Here is a 22,395-nt window from a genome sequence, read left to right on the forward strand (position 1 = left end):
CACGTTTTTTTTATGACTTTATTACCACATACTCATTTACTTTTATGGCATGCTATGCCTTTTTGTTTTTATACCATGACTTTTTAATTTACTATATTATGAAATTTTCTTTCTCTTGTCACACTCTACTATGTCTTTTAATGACTAATTCCTTTTTCATTTCAGAAGCTTATTATCCAAACTGTTGTTGGTTAATTGTCCGTAAAATAAATATAATCTCATCAGAAATTCATCCATTTTCTGTATGTTCTTTTTCAATGTGATTATGGTCCCCTGTTTGCTTTTTTACAGACAAATCTGAAAACAAACTTTTTTTCTTTGATTGATTATTATACAAGTCCCCTTTTAAAGATTGTGAGTCATACTGCACCACCTTACTAAATACCTGTGTGTCCCCTTTGTTCTCAGCTGAAGCAGGGCTATTCAAAGACGGTGATGGAGATCAACACTCCCCGCATCGACCAGTTGCCAATCATTGACGTCATGCTGAATGACTTTGGGGAATCCAACCAGAGGTTTGGCTTTGAGGTCGGCCCTGTCTGTTTCCTAGGCTAGACACACACTTACTCCCCGCTGAAGGACAGGGTCAGAGGGTAAATATTAACACCCACATGCGGAGATCCAACATCCTAACTTCTCTCCCTGCGAAGCAAAAAACCTGTGTTTTCTTTTGTTGCCGAGAAGATCCACTCAAGCCCGGAGAAGAAGAGTGCCTTTAGGCCCTGTCATGAAGTCGCTGACCAGGGGAAACTACTCCTCGCCCTTGTAGGGCCAGAATCACATGACTTTATCTTACATGCAGTAATGGGAGTGACATCAGGAAAAGGACATTTGATGCCGTGGCGGACAGCTGCGCACTTTAAGCAACAAAGAGAGGATCCACTAAACCCAAGCCCCATCCTCCCTCGTCCTTCGCCTCCCTCTCTGGATGCTCCAGGTGCTGCTCTGAATTCAACCACAGAGGTGCTTTTGTGCAGAATCACAAAACACTCAAGGTGCTACAAAAAGTGCTTTTTGATAAAACTGTAATTATTATTATTATTGTGTATAATATTGTTCCTTTCCGAATCCACTCTAAAAACTTGCATGTGCCCCAGCTCTTAGAGTTTAAATACATATTTGGTAAACTATATAGAAATAAATCCAATGAATATTTTGGATGTGTGTTAAAAACTAAATTGCCAAGAAATATGTCTTTTGAAAACATTCCAATTTGTAAGTAAGTAAGTGTAAATAATATGACTTTCATTGATTTTTATGAGAGATATCCTAACTCGAACATAACATTTAAAACTAAAAGCATTTTGGGTTTTTTTCATGACACACCAGTTTGTATGTCCATCAGGATATTAAGCCATAATAAAATAAGATACTAATATAAATATTGTAGAGGCTTATTCCTTAAAAAATTACTCCAGATGTTATATTGTACCTCAGCTTCTATTTAAAAAAAAAGGTGGACATATTTGGCTTGTCTTCAACTGAGCTTATATCTTGATAACACAATCAAGTTTGAACATTATTTTTTAGTGGCTAACTTACAAAGAAAATACCTATTTTTTGGAGGTTCATTTGTCCAACTGTTTGTTTGTTTTTAAAGATACCCCCCCAAAAAAGTCCTGTCGATTTTCTTATTTGTAAAATTGAACAAAGTGTTTCCATGTGCCTTGAATTGTTCATTAAAAAATATTAAAACTGGATTCTGAAAAATGGCGGGTTGAATGTCTGTATTTGATTGCAGAAATAATTGGTGCTCTTTTGTGATTCTGCCCTGCCTTCAACATATCACCTTCCTACCCCGTGATAATTTAAGATTAGCTGAAGTGTTTGGGTTCATGTGACTGATTCTGCGGCGCACAGATGCTGTGATCTCTTCCACTTTCTTTCTCTGACTCAGATTTTACTTTGATCAAGATCTGTTTGCATCTCCACCTCTTTAGCTGAAAGCTATATTAGCATAGACTTCAGAGCCGCTTTCAAACCTGTGTAATGACAGTATGTTTACAAACTATGTACAATGGAAATAAATATTTGGTGCTTGGCCAAATGCACACTGCAATTGTTTGCATTCACTGACAGATTATCCTATATATATATATATTTTTTTTTTTCAAATTGAGTACATAAAAACACTGCATCAAGACGTAAGGCATGGTCACGCAGAGCTCTTATGTGTGTGATGAAAACACTCCACAGGCGGATAAGGCTTTCAAATGGCACCGCTGGCTTTGTAGAAAAAGCACATGACAGACAAAGAAATTGAGTAAAATGAAAATACTGTTTTTTTTTTTTCAGCCCAGTTATCTATTTACATTGTTGATATTTGGTAAGGGGTTTTGAGTTACTGCAGAAAAAAACTCCCTGTGAATATGAGAAACCCTGTAAGCATTAAAGCACAACATGAACCTTTCTGAGATCGAATGAACTTACTGTGTCATGCCAGAGGGTTCAGTTCACTTCACTTACAGACGCTCAGGAGCGACGATCTCTTGATTCATATTCTTCAAGGTGAGAGAGAAACTTACAGGTGTCAAACATATGGATTGATTCTAACATACTGTACTCTTTCTATGACATCCAATGCTATGATTTTTGTTGTGACTTTTCTTAAAAATGTTTGATAGCATGTATATTTAATATTTAATTGACATACTATACTATGACTTTATACTTGACTTTCTTTTGACATGCTATATATAATATCAAAACTTCTGACGAAATCTTCTTCACATGAAATTTCAACATAATATGCCTTTTTCATTACCTTTTTTTTGCCATACTATTCTATGACTGTTTATTACATTTTTTGACAAACTATACAATTACTTTGTTCATGATATTTATTGACATACAATGTCCGACCATTTAGACTGTAATCGTAATTTTTAAAGTGACTTTAACATTAGCATCTTTTAACATACTCTACTATGTTTTTTTTTCATGGCATTTTTCAACATACTATGAAGATAAAATAAGATAATCCTTTATTAGTGCCACAGCAGGGAAATTTACAGGATTACAGCAGCATACCGAAAAGTGCAACAAGAGACATAGTACAATAAATCAAAACAAGTATTCTAAATAAGTAATTAACAGTAATGAATATTAACTAAGTAAATATGTTTTTTTTTAAATCCACAAAAACTCAAATATAACTACAAATATTATATGTATAGACAGAATACATTTTTCTATTGCATAGATTTAAAAAAAGATTGGTGGTCTACTAGGAACACAGCTGGTTATGCTCCCTGACAGCGGCAGGAAGGAAGGACTTGCAGTACCTCACCTTCAAACACCGGCGGGGAAGCAGCCGATGGCTGAAGGAGCTGCCGCAGTGTCCTGCATGGGGTGGGAGGTGTTGTCCATCAGGGGTGATAGCTTCGCCATCATCCTCCCATCACTTCCACTGTATCCAGTTTGTTCAGTCTCTTCCTGTCAGCTGTCGTGACGCTGCTGCTCCAGAAGACCACTCCATACAAGATGGCTGATACCACCAGAGAGTCGAAAAAGGTCCTCAGGAGGTCTCCCTGCACTCCAAAAGACCTCAGTCTCCTGACCTTCAGTTCCTTGTATTCCCTGTCATCACCAGTGGAAATGAGGCCGACGATTGCAGAGTCGTCAGAGAACTAATGCAGGTGGCAGTTATCAGAGTTGTGTTTAAAATCCGAGGTGTATATGGAGAAGAGGAATGGAGCCAGAACGGTTCCTTGTGGGGCCCCTTGCTGCAGGACACCCGATCTAACTCACACTCCCGTATCCGCACATACTGTTGACGGTTGGTGAGGTAACCCAAGATACATGCAGTGAGGTGGTGGTCCACCTCCGGTCTGCTCCAGCTTATCTCAGAAGCAAAGGCTGGATGGTGTTGAAGGCACTGGAGAATAAAAACATTCCAGGTGAGAGAGGCATCTTTGTAGCAGGTAGATGACAGCGTCATCCACCCCGATGTCAGATTGGTAGGCGAACTGAAGTGGCTCAACAGGCGCTCACCTGGTGGCGGAGATGTACAAGGACCAACCTCTCCAGGGTCTTCATCAGGTGGGATGTTAAAGCTGTTGAAGTCCTTGAGCCTGCATCCAGGATTTGGAATTTAGTTTTGCTGATAATTTAAGCTTCATGTGATTGCCGTTGCACCATGTGATAAAGCTCTATCAATCCTCTGTAAAATAGTTTATATGTCAATATCGTGATAACTTCCAATTTTGCCAAAATAATGAATGTGATATCTTTTATCAAATGTCTTCACTACATATATCATACAGGTCTTGAAAGACATGTATGTAAACTGCAACTGCAACTCTAGGATTTTCAGAAAAATCTGAAACTTAACAAACACGATTTTTTGAATTATTTTTAATAAAAGTCACCTAAAAGATGTTGTGAACAGTACTGCAACACCTTACTAAATAACTATGTATTCTGTGTCCACAGCTGAAGCATGTCTATTTCAGCACAGTGATGGGCAATAGAAATTAGGTAATAATGTGAATATTGTAAGAAAGGGCCTATTTTTCCTTCCTTTCATTCAACCAGATGTTATATACCTCAATTTATTTAAAAAAATGTGACGATATTTCGCTTGTCTTTAACTGTGTTTATATCTAACACAATCAATATTGAACAATATTTGTGGTGGCTAATTTACCAAAGAAAATGTTACGTTAGTTTGTTTAACATTTTCTTAATAGACAAGAAAGCCAGGTTGATATATTTGTAACAATGGACTAAATGGTTTCATGTGCCAAAAATAATAAAACTGGATTCCGGAAAAAAAGCGTTTTGAATGTTATTCTGCTGAGCTCAGTTGCTGTGAGCTCTGCTACTTTATTTCTCTGACTCTTTAATCAAGATCTGCTCTGATCTGATCTCCAACTCTTTAACTTAAAGCTATAGACTTCAGAACCACTTTCAAATCTGTGTAATTAATAATAATACATAATAATAATAATTACAGTATGTTGACAACCGATGTACAAATGAAATAAATACTCTGTGGTTTGTTAAATACGCACCGCAATCTTTTGCATTCACTAACAGATGATCCTATATTTATTTATATCAGTGAGTCCGTAGAACCGCTGTATCAAGACAAAATGCATGGTCACACATTGCATGCTGAGATCTTATGAGCCAACACAAGATAACAAAAACAGTCCCCAGGCAGATTAATCTTCCTAATTGCACCACTGGCTGTAGAAAATACAGTCAGACCACGTCATACAAAAGATCTTCACAGTTTAGTAAAAGGAAAATTGGATTTAACGTCCAGCTTTTCAGCCCAGTTATCATACATTGTTAATAATATTCGTTAAGGGGGTTTGCGTGACTACAGACCTTTACCTGTGAGTGAGAGACCAAAAAAAACAACCACCAAAAACATTCACTTTTCTGAGACAGCACCAATCAATTCATATGTATATCAAACAACAGTAGATATGTTATGTCATATTTTAATATCAATTCTTCACATTCAAATGAGTTGCTGCATCACATGCCATAACAACATAATCATATGTTGATTTAACTATGGCAGGTTATGCCTGTGCTGTATGCAAATTGACGGTAATTATATTTTCTCTCCGTATGTGTTTGTCATTTTGGCAGTTGAGAGTATGAAGTAACAGATTTGATTTATGAGGGATATAGGATAGATTTTACAAAAAGATGATTTTCTGTCAACAGTAACAACTAAAATATCTGGTTTAATTCTTGGGTGTGTCTATTTCATTTATTATTTTTTTTAAGTTTTACAAGGTTTTAAAAGTAATTAATAATAAAGAGGCAAATCTGTAAATTAAAGTTTGCATTTGGTTAGAAAATATTCCAAATGAGCATCATAATGATGGCTTTCAACAACAATGACACAACTATGACCTCTGACTATGACCTCTAAATACCTCTAATGCTAAAAAGGCTTGGTCTAATGCTCAAACACCTTTTAAATGTTTATGACCAATATTGGATTAACAATGTCCGATACACTCTAAAAATCTCATAATTACACTCTCAACAACTCCATAAACATAGCATGGCAGGCTTTAGCAATGAAGTGTCATTATAGTGTTGAACTTAACAAAATACTGTTGCTGCCGGCCATGAAATATTTATGTCCCCTTGGTTAATAATCCCCTTGTCAGAGCAGGTGTCCTTACAACAGTCAATTTCAAACAAAGCAATTTGAAAGCAGCGGCACAATCACGTTATAGCCATAAAAAGCATTTAAATTGTGTTCATTTATGCAGTATTACACCATGGATTATTAGACTTTGGATCAAATCAGTGCTCTCAACATTATAGGTAAAACACATTATTATTTTCACAAGTACATCAGTGGATGCACATATGGCTCTAAGTGAGTTACATTGTTTTATTAATACAGGTTCACCTGTTTTTCATCTCTGAAGGCATACTGACATGGTTTCCTGTTGGGTGAAGATGGATGCAGAATCCCAAAAATTAGAGGATGTTTGCAATGGCAAGTTGCTGCTTGATTACTCTAAACATATCCACTCCAAACTCATGCCTAAACCAAGCTAGTCACAGCCGATCTGTTAAGACACCCAGTTTAGTCAACATGCCAAAATTACTATCAAAATTCCAGAGCCGTCGTGGTTTGGAGTCATATCTGATGAGTCAGTTTTTAAAGAAAGGAGAAGGACAAGTGGAACTGTTAAATCTTTATTCCACTATTCACATTCTCTCTACCCAACACGACATGTCATGGAGGGCTGAGCCCGACCACAGCGTGAATCAAGCCAGAGGACAAGAAAGCACCCTGGAAAGTTGCCTCTTTGTCTGAGGACTAACATGGAGAGACAGACAATCACATCTAAGGTAACGGACAATTCAGAGTTTCTGTTTCATCTTAGTTAAATCGAAAGAACCACCAAAAGAAGCCCACAAAACAAAACAACAAACAAAGGAAAGACTGAGCCACCACAGCACACCTATTTTGTTATTATTCTTCAGTGTCCCAAAAAAAAAAAGAAGAAATCTATACTTTCCTGTGCTATCCTGATATACCTAATTTGCATTATCTTCGCCTGAATGCATAGCATGGTAAAGTGCCTCTGAATCACCTATTAAACCAATATTTTGGAATTTCAACACAAGCAATATTTTAGTAAAAACGTTCAGCCTGGCTGGTTTTGTTTAATAATATATATATATATATAGATATATATATATATATATAGATATATATATATCTATATATATATAGATATATATATATCTATATATATATCTATATATAGATATATATCGATATATATATATATCTATATAGATATATATAGATATATATATATCTATATATATATATATATATATATATATATAGATATAGATATAGATATAGATATAGATATAGATATTTATTTAACCAGGAGAGTCCAATTGGCCAAGACAGGCAGCAGCATAAAACACATATAGTTACAGACAGAAAACACAAACAAGACAAGTTAAAAGAAACTAAAAGCTAAGAGACAGTGAAGTAACAGAGTTACATTTAAGAAACATTTACATTAAATGAAATGTGGAGTGATGATTATCGCTTTATAACATCCAGAAATTGAGTAAACTAGTTAAGGAGGTCCTTTATCCTTAACTTTTACACTGTTACTTTAACTCTGCAAATTGTGTGCTGTGTGGACTGTCGGTTTAAATACCTGGACAGACGGGGCCAACATCTAGGAAGCCAACTCATCAAGCTACTATTGAGCAAAGCCTTTTCCCTCCAACGACTTCAGCAGATGAAGCGCTTAATGAGTAAAACACTTCTGTTGTACTGGAGAGATACTGGGTGAAAGAGTACGCAACTGAAGCAAACAAACGAAAAGAGCAAATGCACATTTTCCTGGATGAAAGAAAATGAATTGTTTAAAATTGCCAAAACCGTGTAATTTTCAGCTGTTTTGAGAGGAACACCATACAAGCCTGTATCGACAGTGTCTCTTTTTATAATTGCTCGTTATTTATTGAATTCCTACAGACAATAAATCTGCTTGTTTTATGAAAATATTCCAGTGGTCTCAGTGGTTTATTTTTGTTCCTTTTTCAGTGAATACATGCTGCAACAATATTGAAAGTGTATTTAAACTGTAAAAGATACCTCTGGCTCATCATGTGTCATAACTAATTAGAATTGGATTGAGACATAAATCAAGCAGCAGCCCCTGTTATCGCTGGAGAGAATCTCATCAAGAATGCAGGCCATGGCTTATGAAAAAAACCTTTGTTCAAGTGCGCCAAAAAAACTTTGTTCTCCTCCTGTCAGACACTTCTTGAGTTCAAGTATTCCCTGTTCAAACAGTTTCACTGGGAAACACTCCAACAGCACTGTGAGTCATTGCCCAAAGCATCACCTCATCCAACCTGCTGCTGATTCCTATTGGGAGAGTGCTCAGAGACACCCCTACTCCTTAGATCTACGGTTTATACTCACATTAGCATTACCTGACATGCCCAGAGAAGGATAAAATGTTGGAAATCAAATTTGTACCGCTAACCTGACAGAGCTTTGCATCCTCCTCTCTCATTTGCTGCCTTTCCATTGTCTAAACAGAGAAAAGATGAACAATGTGTCAATTTCCTTAGAAAAGGGGAAACATTGATTAGTAAACTAAAGTGAAAAGGCTCCTAATCAGGGTGAAGGTGACTCTTGCTGTCAAGGACGGGCTCTTGCTGCAGCCTGTGAGTGCATCCTCGGAGGGGAAGGTATGAATGGCAATCAAAGTTTAGCCATGTAAAGAGCTCTTTAGGTGAATAATGTTCCGGGCATATATTAGAGACCAGATTAAATCTATCTATACCAATCAAGAATGTTGTAAACAAATTAAATATCCATTTAAAAAAGGCTATAACATGCTATTACTTGACTATTTTAGCACCATGTCTAAACTGATGATGAATGCGTTTAAGACTCTTAGTCGATGCAATGCTGTTTTTACAGATGGGATCATTTCATCACCATGAAATGTAAACCTATAGGACGCTGATGGTTTGTCCTCAGTATAATTAAAGCCATTTCTTCAAATGCTGCAGAAAACATTCTGGAACAACTGTGGGTACACCGGTACGAAGAAATAAGACACTTTTTACCAAACACGTTTCCAGTCTTACTACAAAAAAACGGAAAATGGTTTATGTTTATGTAATATTGCCAGTAGTCTATTGTAGTAGATCTTAACTGAAGTACACCTTGAGCTCCAAAGCTGAATAAACAACTGTGCATCACCCCTGCACAATCTGAATGCTATTTGCATTCATAATGAGCACTCCACGCATTATTTAATACCTTGTCGCAATTATTTTAAGCACTGAAAGTATTGTGCCATACAAGTGTGACTAATGGCTTTGGCCGGTGAGGAACATTATAACAGCACTACACCACAGAAACCTTTGTGTTATTTGTTTCAGTCATATGACAGATTTTAGATTGGAAATGAGGTTTGAGTAATCAGGAGTGTTTCCTCTGTAAATGGTTGGTTCTTTCAAAATACAAAAAAAAAAGATTTAGTTTGCAGTGGTCACAGGGAGCATTGGAAATTGTCAGATAAAAAAATAACTGGAAACTCTTTATTTGCAGACACAGTGTCCCTCTGACCTCCACAGACCTTATTGAACAGTTACAATAAAAACAACAAGGTCTTTGCGTGGCCAGATATAGAAAAGCTCATTTTATGCCAGGGAAAAAACGACCAATATTAGAAAGAAAGTTTAAAAAAGTGTTCTATTACAAAAATAAAAAAATCATGAGATCACAAATTATTTTAAGATTTAGCTTTTTTTGTTATTTCATTGACTTATTGCTGCCTGCCATTTCATGATTGCTTCAATTTAAAGCTGTAATCAGCCTGCTACTTAAAATAAAATCCTACCCACAAAGACAAAGAAGGAGCTCTGATTGGCTCTGGTTAACACAGAGCAGGTAGCCATTCGGAGCTACAGCTGTGGTTTGGGTTAAACTTCAATTGATTTTGACATAGTTAATACGTATCTCAAATTTTGGGTATATTGTTTTAATTCATGCATTTGTTTTGACGTAGCTGCCATATTATTGACCTATACCATTAGAAGTAAGCTTGGAAATATGTTAGGGTAATTTCGGTGAACTGAGCCACATTTGCACCTAAAGTAGTTCATCAAAATGAAATAATAGTATTCCTTGCCATATAAAAGTAGATGTTGCTATTTTGTTGCGGTCATATTATCCCTTCGCGCTCTCTCTCTCGTTTCCGTGCAGTCTTGCACACAACGCAGCAGCAGCTCTGATCTCGCGTTTCTCTCCTATTTACTGGTGAATACTGCCAGCTGCAACTTTTGTCACCACACAGCTGGCGGTGGTTCCTCCTCTAGACTAGGCACACACAAATACGCACACGCGCACACACACATACGCGCTGGATTCATTCAAAGTCAAGAGAGAGGCAGTTGGATGATGTCATATCCGTGAAGAAGGGTCCCTGTAACCTAAACGCAGCTCGGATTTTCGCTGCATGCATGCCCACAAACTTTTTCACTTTCTTGCAGTACCGATGTTTCTCCCCGCTGCCCACATGGCACGCGTGACGGGGACGAGTGGTTGGACGTGCCCTCCTCCTCCCCAGGAAGCCCTGTTTTTTACCAGCGCGTAGTGGACGAGGTGGCGCGAGCCCATGGTCAGAAACCTGCGCGAAAACTGTTATACCCGTCGCGGAGGAGGTGAGGAGGGAAACACTGAAGCGTCCGACAGAATGTGGTCACTGTCCGTGGTCCTGAACCCGCTGCTGTTTCTGCTGCTGATCGGATACTGCCCTTCAGTGGTGAGTTTCCTGCCTTCACATTTCTCTAAAAAAAAAAACTTAAACACGAGATAATAATGCCACGTAAACTCCTTGTTTAAAAGTACCGTTGAATAATTAGGGTGGAGCATTGCACAATGGTTGGTGAATGACCAACCACAGAGAAAATGAGTCATTTCTGGCCCCATGGCATTTTTGCATGTGTGGCTGCTTCTTTGCTGTAGTCGCTGTTGCCTGTATGGACTCCAGCATTGGCAGTAATTAACAAGAACATGACAGAAATGTTTGGGTAAAAAAAATCTGAAATAACAAAGATCAAAATAAAGTGTTGGTAGAACAAGACGCAGCCTCACAGCACTGATGTGTATTGCCTACATCAACCAAATAGCATTGATATTGATCCTGGAGTACTGCCAGGCATATAACTCACATTTAAGGGAGAGTTAAATCATTGTAAACGTAAATAAATACATAAAACATATGCTGCTGTGAATTATATCTAAATTCCCTCCCAGGCAGAGGAAGCTGCACTAAACATCTTGATACCGGAATATTCTTACTTTCACTGAAATGTTGTGTGTTGCGTTATGTATTTTTTTGTGCTACCTTACTCTCTTTTTTTCAAATGCGATGCTTGATAGGGAAATCTATCCTGTGCTTTACGAAATGGAAATGCATTTGGGAGCATCATAACAAATTGGGAAGAGCAGCTTGTAGATCACCACGCCATTTGGGCGAGAACAATGGTCTATTAGGCTCATCCCACCATGCAGAGTACAATCCCTGTGCCAGAGTCTTGATTGCAAAGCAGGGTCCTCACATACTATATCACCTTGCCATGATTGGAAGTGGTGTGCAGAATTAATGCGACTAAATTGTTCACACAAACAGGAAATGTGTACAGGTTACTGACAACTGAATAGAGAACGTCTGTCAGAAAGTCTAAATGAACAGACAAAACAATAAAAAGAACCAGCTGTCTGAATAAGAAAAAACTCTTCGTGCAGAGTTGTAGAGTGCATCTGGCTTGGCTGAGCTTCAAATTCATTTTAAAATGAGGAAATGTGATAATGAGAAGGGGGGGATGTACGTCACTCAAGAGACGGTGGAGAAAAAGACCATTTTAACATAGTAGTGAAACTGGCTTCTTTTTAGGAGCCTTTCAAAAGAAAGTAAGGAAAAGAAGAGCTGAGGGTATTTTTGTTCTCCCTCTTTTATTCCATCCAGCTGTGATGCTGTGAGCGAGGCAGATTGCAGTTCCAGTCATGGTGCACCAAGCCGTCCAGCATCTCTCTCACTACTGCAACGTACCACACATGACCTCCAGATATTTCAATGCAATGTCACTATTGTTGAGCATGAGTTCAGAGGTGGCACATAATGTAAAAAATAAAAATTGCACTGGTGAGACTATGATATTCTACCTTCATGCCTTTTATCTCACAATCATATAAGGAGCAATGTAGCATGCTAAGAGAGATGAGCTCAGGAGATCGATAATGCAGAAGGTATTTTATTTTTTTACTTCAAGATAAGAAAGCAAAAAGATGTGGCACAGGCGGTGTTAAACCCTAAATTAGAGATTATATATGAATAACATAAATTACCTATCCATGGCTTGATCAGTCATTCCATTATTAAAACACAGGACTGTTCTATGGCTGTAATACAGTAGAACTACAAAGTGATCATGATGAGTCAAAGTCTGAGCTTTTTCCTTTGTCTGACATCCTTGCCTGCTCAGAGGGGCCATGATCTTTCATGGATGAGACCAAACACCCTTTAAACTGCTCAGGCTGACAGGTAAGGATGAATGAGAGAAGGGAAAGGACGCTTGCTCTATGAAAACAGGGAACTTCTCTTTTATAGCCACAAGTTTCAAAGGCTTGCTGAGGCCAAAGTTCATGTTTCACATGTTATTCTTCAGCCAGACTGAGTTTTAGAAAGCAGAACAAAATCCAAATAATGATTGTCTGCCAAGGACACTTGTAGTGCGGACAAATTTACTATCCGCAGTCAAAGGGTGCCAATATTTGGCTGGATGCTGTGTTAATTTCCCATGCCGACAATAAACAGCAGTATTGTTCCAATAATACTGATGCTGTTTGTGTGTTTGATAGCCATCAACTTTTCCAACCTTTCAGGACAACTTAGTGCTTAGACAACTATTTTTTTATTGTGTACACATCAGTTGATGGTGGTGCATTTAAAATATGCTGCATTGGCTGATGATGCATAACTTTGTTTTTTAAGCTTCTTACTCTCGTGCTTTGGAACATATTGAATGTAATGAAGATATCTGAGTCTCCCAGCAGGACTTTCAGTTAAGGCCTAGTGAGAAGAAACAGAGTAATCTGCACTTGGGTTATTCATCAAGGCCAGGAAACACTATTTATTGTTGAAGAAGAAATTCACTGGTGACCATATACTGTGGAGGGATGTGTTAAAACAAAAGCAATGCATCCCTGCAAAGCCCATACTTTTTATAAGTCAGTGGAATTGGTTGCTGTTAAAGCTTTGCGGGCATAAGGAAGAAGAATGGATGACCCATCATGTTATGATAGTGTCAGGGTTAAATCTCTTTAGTGTATCTGCCTGTAGATGTGTGTGCTTTGCATTTACAACTGTACCTGTGTTTCTGCATGCAGACCATCAGGCCAAAAGAGGGGTGGCAGGTGTACAGCTCAGCTCAAGATGCAGATGGGCGTTGTATCTGCACAGTGGTGGCACCTGAACAGAATCTGTGCTCCAGAGATGCCAAAGGGAGACAGCTCCGCCAGCTCCTAGAGAAGGTTTGTGCACATGGCCACACACATGTTCTGCTTCTGCGACAATGCACTCTCTTTAAACACACACTTTACTGTAAGCAACCAGCACACCTAAATTCATCTGACACATCACATGGATTTCTATCTTTATTCATGCTTCTTTATTGCACTAATCCTCAGAGAGATTGCACCAGCCAGGTCCATAACCCTACTTTCCACTTCTGCATATATTACATGGAAGACATCCGCTGAATGGCTGCTCTCCAAACCGCCTAAACAGAACTGAGGTGTTCCCATTTTTTCGCTAGCATCCATTCAAGGCTATTGGTTGATTATTATCAGGCTTTAAGCTTTTGATTAGGAACATTATTTCTATCAGAAAGTGGACTAATCCAAAAATCTTCGAAAGAGTTAATATAATTGGTTACCATCCAGCACGATTTCCTTTTTAAAAGTATGGATTTTGAATTAATCACACAAAAGCAGCTCGGAATAATCAACGCTGTGAATTGAATAGAAACATGACTTTTAATTCCAAATGAAATATTATTTTTTTAAATTGCACTTTCCTCAATCACTATAACTTAGAAGGAAACATTGGTCTAGCCTACATTGTAATGTTGTAAGCCAAAGGGTGTTTTCTGTCATTCACTGGGGCCTTTGATACTAATGTACTAAGCTGCCTCAGGGCTTCAGTGAGGCCATTTCAGGATCCCTCTACCAGAGCCAGAAAAGTATGCAGAACACAATGCATGAGTGTAGTGCCACTTTGCTAGTGATGCGCTCCAGTAGTGTTGGTTGGTTAAAATTAGAGCCAAAGAGAAAAGAGAGACAGGCCCGCATTTATTCTTGTTCACATGACCCAAAAACCAACTGAGCTTTTGTCAAATCTCTGCTCTGAAACATGTTATCATGCCCACTTAAAAAACAGGCAATTGTAACTGATGTGTGGAATATATGTTTAAAATATCAGAGAAAACAGAGCAAGAATGTTGCCATGTAACAGTTCTTTTCAGTTTACACATAGATGGTTAAAAGACAATCCCGTTGGAGGTTAAAATGTTGATTTGTTCCTTGGGAAGTTAGAGCATTGCAGGCTACCGAACAGCTGAACATGGAGGACATTTTGATCTGACAGTGGAGGGAAAAATCAATGCTGCACTGTTTCATTCTTTTATAAAAAGGTGCAGAACATGTCGCAGTCAATTGAGGTTCTGAACCTGCGGACGCAGAGGGACTTTCAGTATATCATGAGGATGGAGAGCCAGATCAAAGGATTGCGGTCAAAGTTTCGACAGATCGAATCGGACAGGAAGACGCTCGTCAACAAAAACTTTCAGGTATATTTTTGTTTGAGGTTTAACTTTGTGAGAAACATCACAGGAGAGGCTGTGAAAGGATCTATTCTATATATACACCTCAGAAGCATTGAAATAGATTAACTTTAAATCCTGATCAATACATGCCTGGCTAAGGACAAAATGAAAGGAAAGAAAGCATCCAGCATGGATTCTTAAAACTCTTTAGTCAGTAAGAGTGACACGGTCCTGATGGTTACATAAAGCATTTAAATTGTATTTAAAATTATTAAAAAAACATGTAGGCAAAGAGTAATGTACTTTTTACAGCAGTGATCAAGTACAATATTTTAGTTTTTTAGTTTTTTAACTTTCATAAGCACATCTGTTGCATTATGTTATACATGCTGCAGCCTCTTCCTGTGAACACTTGTAACACAACTGTAAAAAAAAAAATTGGCAGAAGTAAATCAAGTTTTTAACAATTACTAGCAAGGTACAAATCTCCAATACTCATACCTCATGGAGAAGAACTTTGTATTTTCACAGAAAAGAGAGGATTAGCATTTACTTTGACTGTGTATAATTTACCCTGACATTACATAACAGTAATGATCAGAGAGCTTACTATAATGATTATTACCCCCCTCCTCCTGATACAGACAATCTTTCCTGCAATTATTACAGAATTGTTTTCTCTGAAACAAGGTTTTCCATAATAATGAATCAGTAAGAAGACTCTGCATGTTGTACAAAACAGAGAATGTACCCACTAATATAAGAAGATGCAGTAAAAGATCATAGTACCAAATCAATTCCGCAATAATATGTCCATCTTTACATATCAAGTTTAAAAATCATAATTTCAGAAACAATTGAAAACAAGCGAAACAAAGTAAGGAGAAAATTTGCTTCAATTTTCTTGAATCATGTTCTGCCTTGGTTAAAGATGTATTGTAAGATGCATTAGAAACCAAGTTAAGTGTCCTCTGATTGAGAGATTTGCAAAGACTTGCAGGTACTTTGCAGTGGTCTATTCTTGCTGTTTTCTAGGAGCTAAAGGGAAAGATGGAGTCCCTGCAACCGCTGATACCTGTCCTGGAGCAATACAAGACAGATGCCAAGCTCATCTCCCATTTCAAAGAGGAGATCAAGAACCTGTCTGCCGTGCTGATGGGCATCCAGGAGGAAATGGGAGCGTACGACTACGAGGAGCTGCAACAGAGGGTCCTAAACCTGGAAAATCGGCTCCGCAACTGCATGAGTAAACTCAGTAAGTCCATCGCAGAACAAGCCGATTTAGGCATGGTGAGTCCAGATTATTTGATGGCAAAGAAATCATAAGCACATTTCTTGCAGCAATCATCAGATTGGCATTTTAGATAAAGAGCAGGGGACAGTAGAACTGCTACTGGAGGCAGAAATCATCTTGAGCAATCCTCAAAGAAACAATTTCCCCAGCTAAAGATGGTAGCATCAGGAAGCTAAGGCTGATAAATAAAACTAGTGCAATAAAGGCTTATACAGTGCAACAAGTAAATGTCTATTTTTTATTTTGAATCCTTCTGGTTCCTTCTTTGTTGTTTGAAGTTTGAGGTTTTTGAAGCTGCAGTTCCTTTGCTTCACTCATTGATGTATAACTCGGCTATACTCAACCAGTGGGCCAGCAGCACCAACGCAACTGTTTGGCTCACGTACACCAAATGCACTGCATGACGGGAGTCAACAACGTCACTTTCATTAATTGAAAATGTAATTTAACGTAACATTTTACTGGGAATCCCAACTGGCAGCGGCTTGCTAACCTTCCTGACAGACAGGCAGACATTTACTGAGCCAATATAGTTTTCAAATCAACAGTGCATTGATGAATTGATTGGAAATTGATTGAAAGAGAGACACCCTGTCCTACCAGCAAGCGTTACATTATGTCATGTACTACCGCATGAGCTGTGCGTAACCTAGATGGGTGAGTAGTACCATATTCTGACATTTCTACTTTTTAAAATAGAAAACACCCCAACAAATTATTGTGATACTTACTGGGAATGACAATACAGTCAACAGCAAGTAGGAGATGTTCAGCTCCCTGTCGGCCTCCCTCCAGCTAGCTGCCATATTATTTAGGTTTGTGTAGTGAAGGAGGAGGTATCGTATCAGTGGTTCTCAAATGGGGGTATGTGAAAAAATGAGCGTCCATTAAGAAATCCTTTAAAATTTTTAGTTAATAAATATTCAATAAAATAAAGTGTAAATTCATAAACTGAAATGTACATATTCTACATTATAATACAGGTAGATCAAATCAAGCATTCTGATTGGTTGAGAGTGAGTCACGGGGGGTATTTTATTCAGCCATAAAGTACTGTACAGCCTGTTTACATTTAGAGCGTTCCATATCAGTGCGCAATTAACCTTTTTTTCGAAAATGAGTTTTAAAAAACTCAAACGCTTCTAGATCATCAACCACAGGTCCGATTTAATACATTTAAATGGCTAAAGTACTGTAAACCCTTGTGAGAAGAGAAATGATGGACTACATTTAAAAAAAAAGATTGTTATATTTTTATAATTCCGTAAGCTCAACATGACTGAGCGATTATAACGTTTCACTATTTAACTAATTTAGTACCCCTAATAATTATAATTGTAATATTAGTCTATTTTAGCGCTTTCAAATCGAACAACAGGAGAAAATAGAAACACGACGTCTGACCAAAAGACGTTTAGGACATGATGCCATGGACATAATGCGCGAAAGAAGATATTTGAATTGGTCGAAACTTTGCGTTTTAAATAAATTAATATTCAAAGTTTTCTTTGGTAATTTTTGACAGCCCTAAGAATTAAATGAGCAGTGTGTGCTCATTTAATTCTGCCTTCAGAGCAGCTTTGCCTCTGATAGTGGTTTGCACAACTAAACTCCAATTTGCCAACTGCCATGTTTTCAACACTGATGGAGCCTGTCAAAGTGTCAACGTGAATAGCTAACATGTGAATGCTAATGATATGTGGCTGGAAATCTGCCTGAGCTCGAGATGATTACTTCAGCATTCATAGTGTGTGAAGCTTTGATTGATAGCGGTTAAATACTAATAGGGAATACTGTCATTTGGTACAATGAAAGTGTCTTCAGATTCAGATTCAGATTCAACAGATTAAAATATGTAAGTATGTGGAATAAATGGTCACCAAGTAAAGTTTTTCTAGTTTCTGTGTGGCAGCTTCTCTGGTTATCCTCTTTGTTTCTAATAGCAGAGTCCAGATGCTGAACATGCAACAGTCCAGATCTTTGTTGTTTATCCGTTAGCCACATATTGTATTTATTCCAGTATTACCATTATACCATTGGCTGTAGTTTTTTCTTGTGGAGCTGTAGCAGTTTGTACTGTGTGATGTGTCCGCAGCATGTGGCAAGCTAATGAAGATCACTGGGCCGCTGACTGTGAAAACTTCAGGGACCAGGTTTGGAGCCTGGATGACCGACCCACAGGCGACTCCCAAAAACAACAGGGTGAACCGAGTTAATGTTCTTCACTGTATGTTGCAAGCCTTTAAAGTAAACACGGGATTTAATAATCTACATACAACTGCTTCCCTCCTGTTCACTTGGGAGAGCCGTTGTTTTAATATCATACTCACTTTAATTGCTCGGATCAAACATAAATGTTGATGTCCCTCTCTAGACATTCTTTTAAATGAAATTTCTTTTGTATCCACGTCATTCCCTATATGCATTTTGGCACAGGGCCTTCATAAGTGTGTTCAACAAAAGAAGTAAAAGTACAGCCTTTACATACTTTGTCAATTATCCACTGAGCACTAGACGCATTAATGGCCAGCTTTTGACGGATGCTGCAACTTAAACCTTAACATTTAAAAATAGTACACAATTAACTGTTACTTACTCAAGCAAGCAGAATAAAGTCAGAGATATGAGAGAGCAGAGGGCAAGCGTTTACTTTTGGTAATCAGGGTCAAGTTACTCTTCAAGTTAAAAAAGGGTCACAGAAAGGAAGAGGATGTTTTTGAGTCAGGCATAACACTGCATGCTCAACAAAGTAAAGGTGTTTCACTATTTTCTTTGCTTGCTTTAAAAAAATATATTTCTTGACATCCATGTGTCTCACCAACTCTTGCTTTTGCTGAAACTTTGCTGGCATCTTGGCTGTTCCTGCCATCAACTGTTAATTATTGTAATGGCATGTAGCAGGAATTTGCATTGGGTCACCTGCCTGCTTGAAAATAAACGTATGCAGGAAAAAATTTAATCTACAAACGGACACATACAAACATAACAATTACTTTTTTTAAATATTGAAACACTTTTTTAAAACATTTAAACTCTCAAATACTAAAATATTAAATTGGATGCAGTATTCTGAGATTATAACTCCAAAAAGCCTGTTTCCTAGCGTAGCTAAAGTTGCGCTCTATTGGTTTCCAATTTGACCTTATCAATACAAATTTAAATAATTGAACTTCTGGCCTACAACAAATGTCTGGGTCTTTTTATTTCCACTTTTATGGAGCGCCTGAATTCTTTCATCCTCTATTTAGAGAAAGCTCCATCTCGTATACTTTTTCATTGACATCTATAGATAACGTTTTTTGTTGTACAGGTGGTTATTATTTCACAGGAACGTTGTCTGTACTTCTTTGTCCTCAGGTCTGGTACATGGACAGCTACACCAACAACAAGATAGTGAAAGAGTATAAATCCATAGCTGATTTTGTGGCAGGAGTCGAGTCGAGAACCTACAATCTGCCTTTCAAATGGGCTGGAACAGACCATGTGGTGTACAACGGCTCTCTGTACTACAACAAGATGCAGAGCAACATCATCGTGAGGTACAGCTTCGAGACGGGCCGTGTGGTCATCCAGAGGGCTCTGGAGTCAGCGGGCTTCCATAATGTTTACCCCTACACGTGGGGAGGCTTCTCTGACATCGACCTGATGGCGGACGAGCTGGGCCTGTGGGCTGTGTACGCCACCAACCAAAACGCTGGGAACATAGTCATCAGCCAGCTGAACCCGGACACGCTCCAGATCCTCAACACATGGAACACAGAATACTCAAAGAGGAATGCCGGCGAGTCTTTTATGATCTGTGGGACGCTCTACATCACCAACTCCCACCTGACCGGTGCTAAGGTGTACTATGCCTACTCCACTAAAACCTCCACATATGAGTATACAGACATTCCCTTTCATAACCAGTACTTCCACTTGTCTATGTTGGACTACAATGCCAGGGATCGCGCACTCTACGGCTGGAACAATGGCCACCAGGTCCTTTTTAATGTTACACTTTTCCACATCATCAAAACTGAGGACGACTCTTAAGCCGTGAAAATAGGAAATCATGGAGACAATAGATGGTTGCATTTGAATGTTCTAATTAATGTATTTATTTATATATTTATGTAATTTCCCCGATTAGTTTTGGGCATTTTATAAAAATGTATTTACAGACATCCGACAATTTGCTACTTTCATACGATGAGTTAACTAATTATGATCTTCCCAATGTGGAAACATAGCAGTTTCAATGAAAAAACTTTATTCAGTAGAATGCATCTCCGCCAGGTGTATCTGTAACAACCACTGTTGTATTGTGTGATTGAATGAATATGAAACTCACAATTGGTTTAGCCCGTCTAGACACCAATGGACTATGATGTCGTAAGACACCGCATTCACACTCAAAAACAGGCATCAGCTCAAATTCATCGCATAAGACATTAGGTCTTTGAGCATGCGCCATAACTGGGCCCCTCAAAATAGTATGCAGTTTGCTGCACCAAAATGCAAGATTAGCCGTGGACAGACACAGAGGTGCACACACACACACACACACACACACACACACACACACACTGACTGACTCACATGCATACTTAGGTACTAATGCACACACACTACTGATTGCATGATCCTCCTGGCGAAGATTATAAATGGCCGCACAAAATGAAAACATTTAAATGTTCATTATGAAACATATTATGCAGGTAACATATTTTCAATTTAATAATGGCACTTTTATTCAGCAACTTTTAGAAACACTGAACAATGAACATCCAGTAATTTCTACAGTTCCCTTTTCTCTCTAAAATGAAAGCTTTATATTAATATTGGTTTTCTCATTCAGTATTGCAATGAGACTAGTTCACTGCGGTAATTGTTTGTTTTCTTTTCTTGCCATTTATTAGTCCTAATTTAGTCCTGCCTTTCACTTCCTCCAATAGGCTTTGCATTTATCATTGTACTTTTCCTTTCAAAACATTTTGCACTTGACCTTGTACAAGACGATGAGAAATGTGGTGAACCATAATGCACCTGTATAGTTACTGTACTTGGCTTTCTTGTGTCTATGAAGATTCTCAGTCATCCAGTTCAGAGGATGTCTTGCTAAGTCAAAGTATTTCAAACAGCAAAACTGGTTGCCCTTAACTTAGTACATTGAGAAATTAGCTTTTTTGTAACTTCAGCAACAGCTTGTATGCCTTATTCAGTGCAGTACGTTCTGTAAACCTACAGATAACAGCTCTCGTGCATGAATGTTGGCTATCCTAAAAGCATTTACTGTACTGTAACTGTAGACCTGTGTATTTTGTATCTGAACAACATCCCATTCACCTTTTCTCTAGCTGTATTAATGGTCCATTTATACAGACAGCAGTAGATCACTTTAATACATTAATTTGTGTAAATAAGAAGTTATACATAACCAAAATAAAAAATATTGTTTTCATTAAGTTAGTGTTCTGCGTATTTGTGTTGAGTGAATTTGTTCAAGAGACCCAAAAGGGAACACTGAAATGCTTCCAACATGAAGTCGGACTGCACTATGATTTAATCTGACATCACTTTAAATTATAGACCTGACAGTTACAATGCTTTTCTGCCAAAAATGGTATTTCATTGTCCTCTGAAAAGAACAAAGTGGTTGAGGTTATTTCTCATTTCCTGCACTACCTTTCTCATTTTACGTCGCTGTAACTCTTTGTCAGAGCTTTAATTACATTAAGAGATATTGTTCTCCTGGTTACTTACAGTCAGTGTTGGGGGTAACGAGTTACAAAGTAACGGATTACAGTAACGATATTACTATTATAGGTAACGAAGTAAAGTAACGCATTACTCTCAAAATATTGGTAACTACTTTACTAGACCTCAGGAACGCGCTTTCCTACATTACCCAAGCCATTTGTACCAGTCCGAAAAGTTCTCTTTTAGTGGCGCGCGAGTCACACAACACTTCCTGCATGAACAGTCTATCACAGAACTCCGATCTGAGGGATTTGAGCGACGAAGCTGCTGGTGCGTAGAAGGAGGGAAGCGGGGAATGGATGAGACGGAGTGCCCGGATCCAACTGGTAGGTTCTCTCCAGGTTGCCTAGGATTAAGGATATTGTGAAGCAATACAACACTCCAATACCATCAAGTTCACCTGTCGAAAGGCTTTTCAGCCTGGGCAGTATTGTTCTGACCCCAAGGAGGAACAGGCGGTCGGATAAAAGATTCGAGAGACTTTTACT

The 22,395-nt window shown here is 38.2% G+C and overlaps 2 protein-coding genes across 2 annotated transcripts in view; both read left to right on the forward strand.

Annotated features, from left to right (window-relative positions):
- col11a1b (collagen, type XI, alpha 1b) overlaps positions 1–2,059 on the forward strand; it is a gene marked incomplete at its 5' end in the record, with an annotated part of 77,441 nt that extends 75,382 nt beyond the window's left edge. Inside the window, 2 exons of the mRNA XM_079218519.1 lie at positions 409–593; positions 685–2,059. Of these exons, the coding sequence (XP_079074645.1) occupies positions 409–555 (147 nt within the window). The 3' untranslated portion in view covers positions 556–593; positions 685–2,059. The remainder of the gene's footprint in view (positions 1–408; positions 594–684) is intronic.
- Positions 2,060–14,739: 12,680 nt separating this feature from the next.
- LOC306748830 (noelin-3) lies at positions 14,740–20,200 on the forward strand (the record flags this gene model as incomplete). The annotated part of the gene is made up of 4 exons (XM_079232056.1): positions 14,740–14,895; positions 15,907–16,126; positions 18,261–18,367; positions 19,523–20,200. Exons 1-4 carry the CDS (start codon positions 14,749–14,751, stop codon positions 20,198–20,200), a joined length of 1,152 nt encoding a protein of 383 aa, XP_079088182.1. The 5' UTR covers positions 14,740–14,748.
- Positions 20,201–22,395: the final 2,195 nt, after the last annotated feature.

Source organism: Taurulus bubalis (assembly GCF_910589615.1).
Source record: "Taurulus bubalis genome assembly, chromosome: 1".
Classification (NCBI taxonomy): domain Eukaryota; kingdom Metazoa; phylum Chordata; class Actinopteri; order Perciformes; family Cottidae; genus Taurulus; species Taurulus bubalis.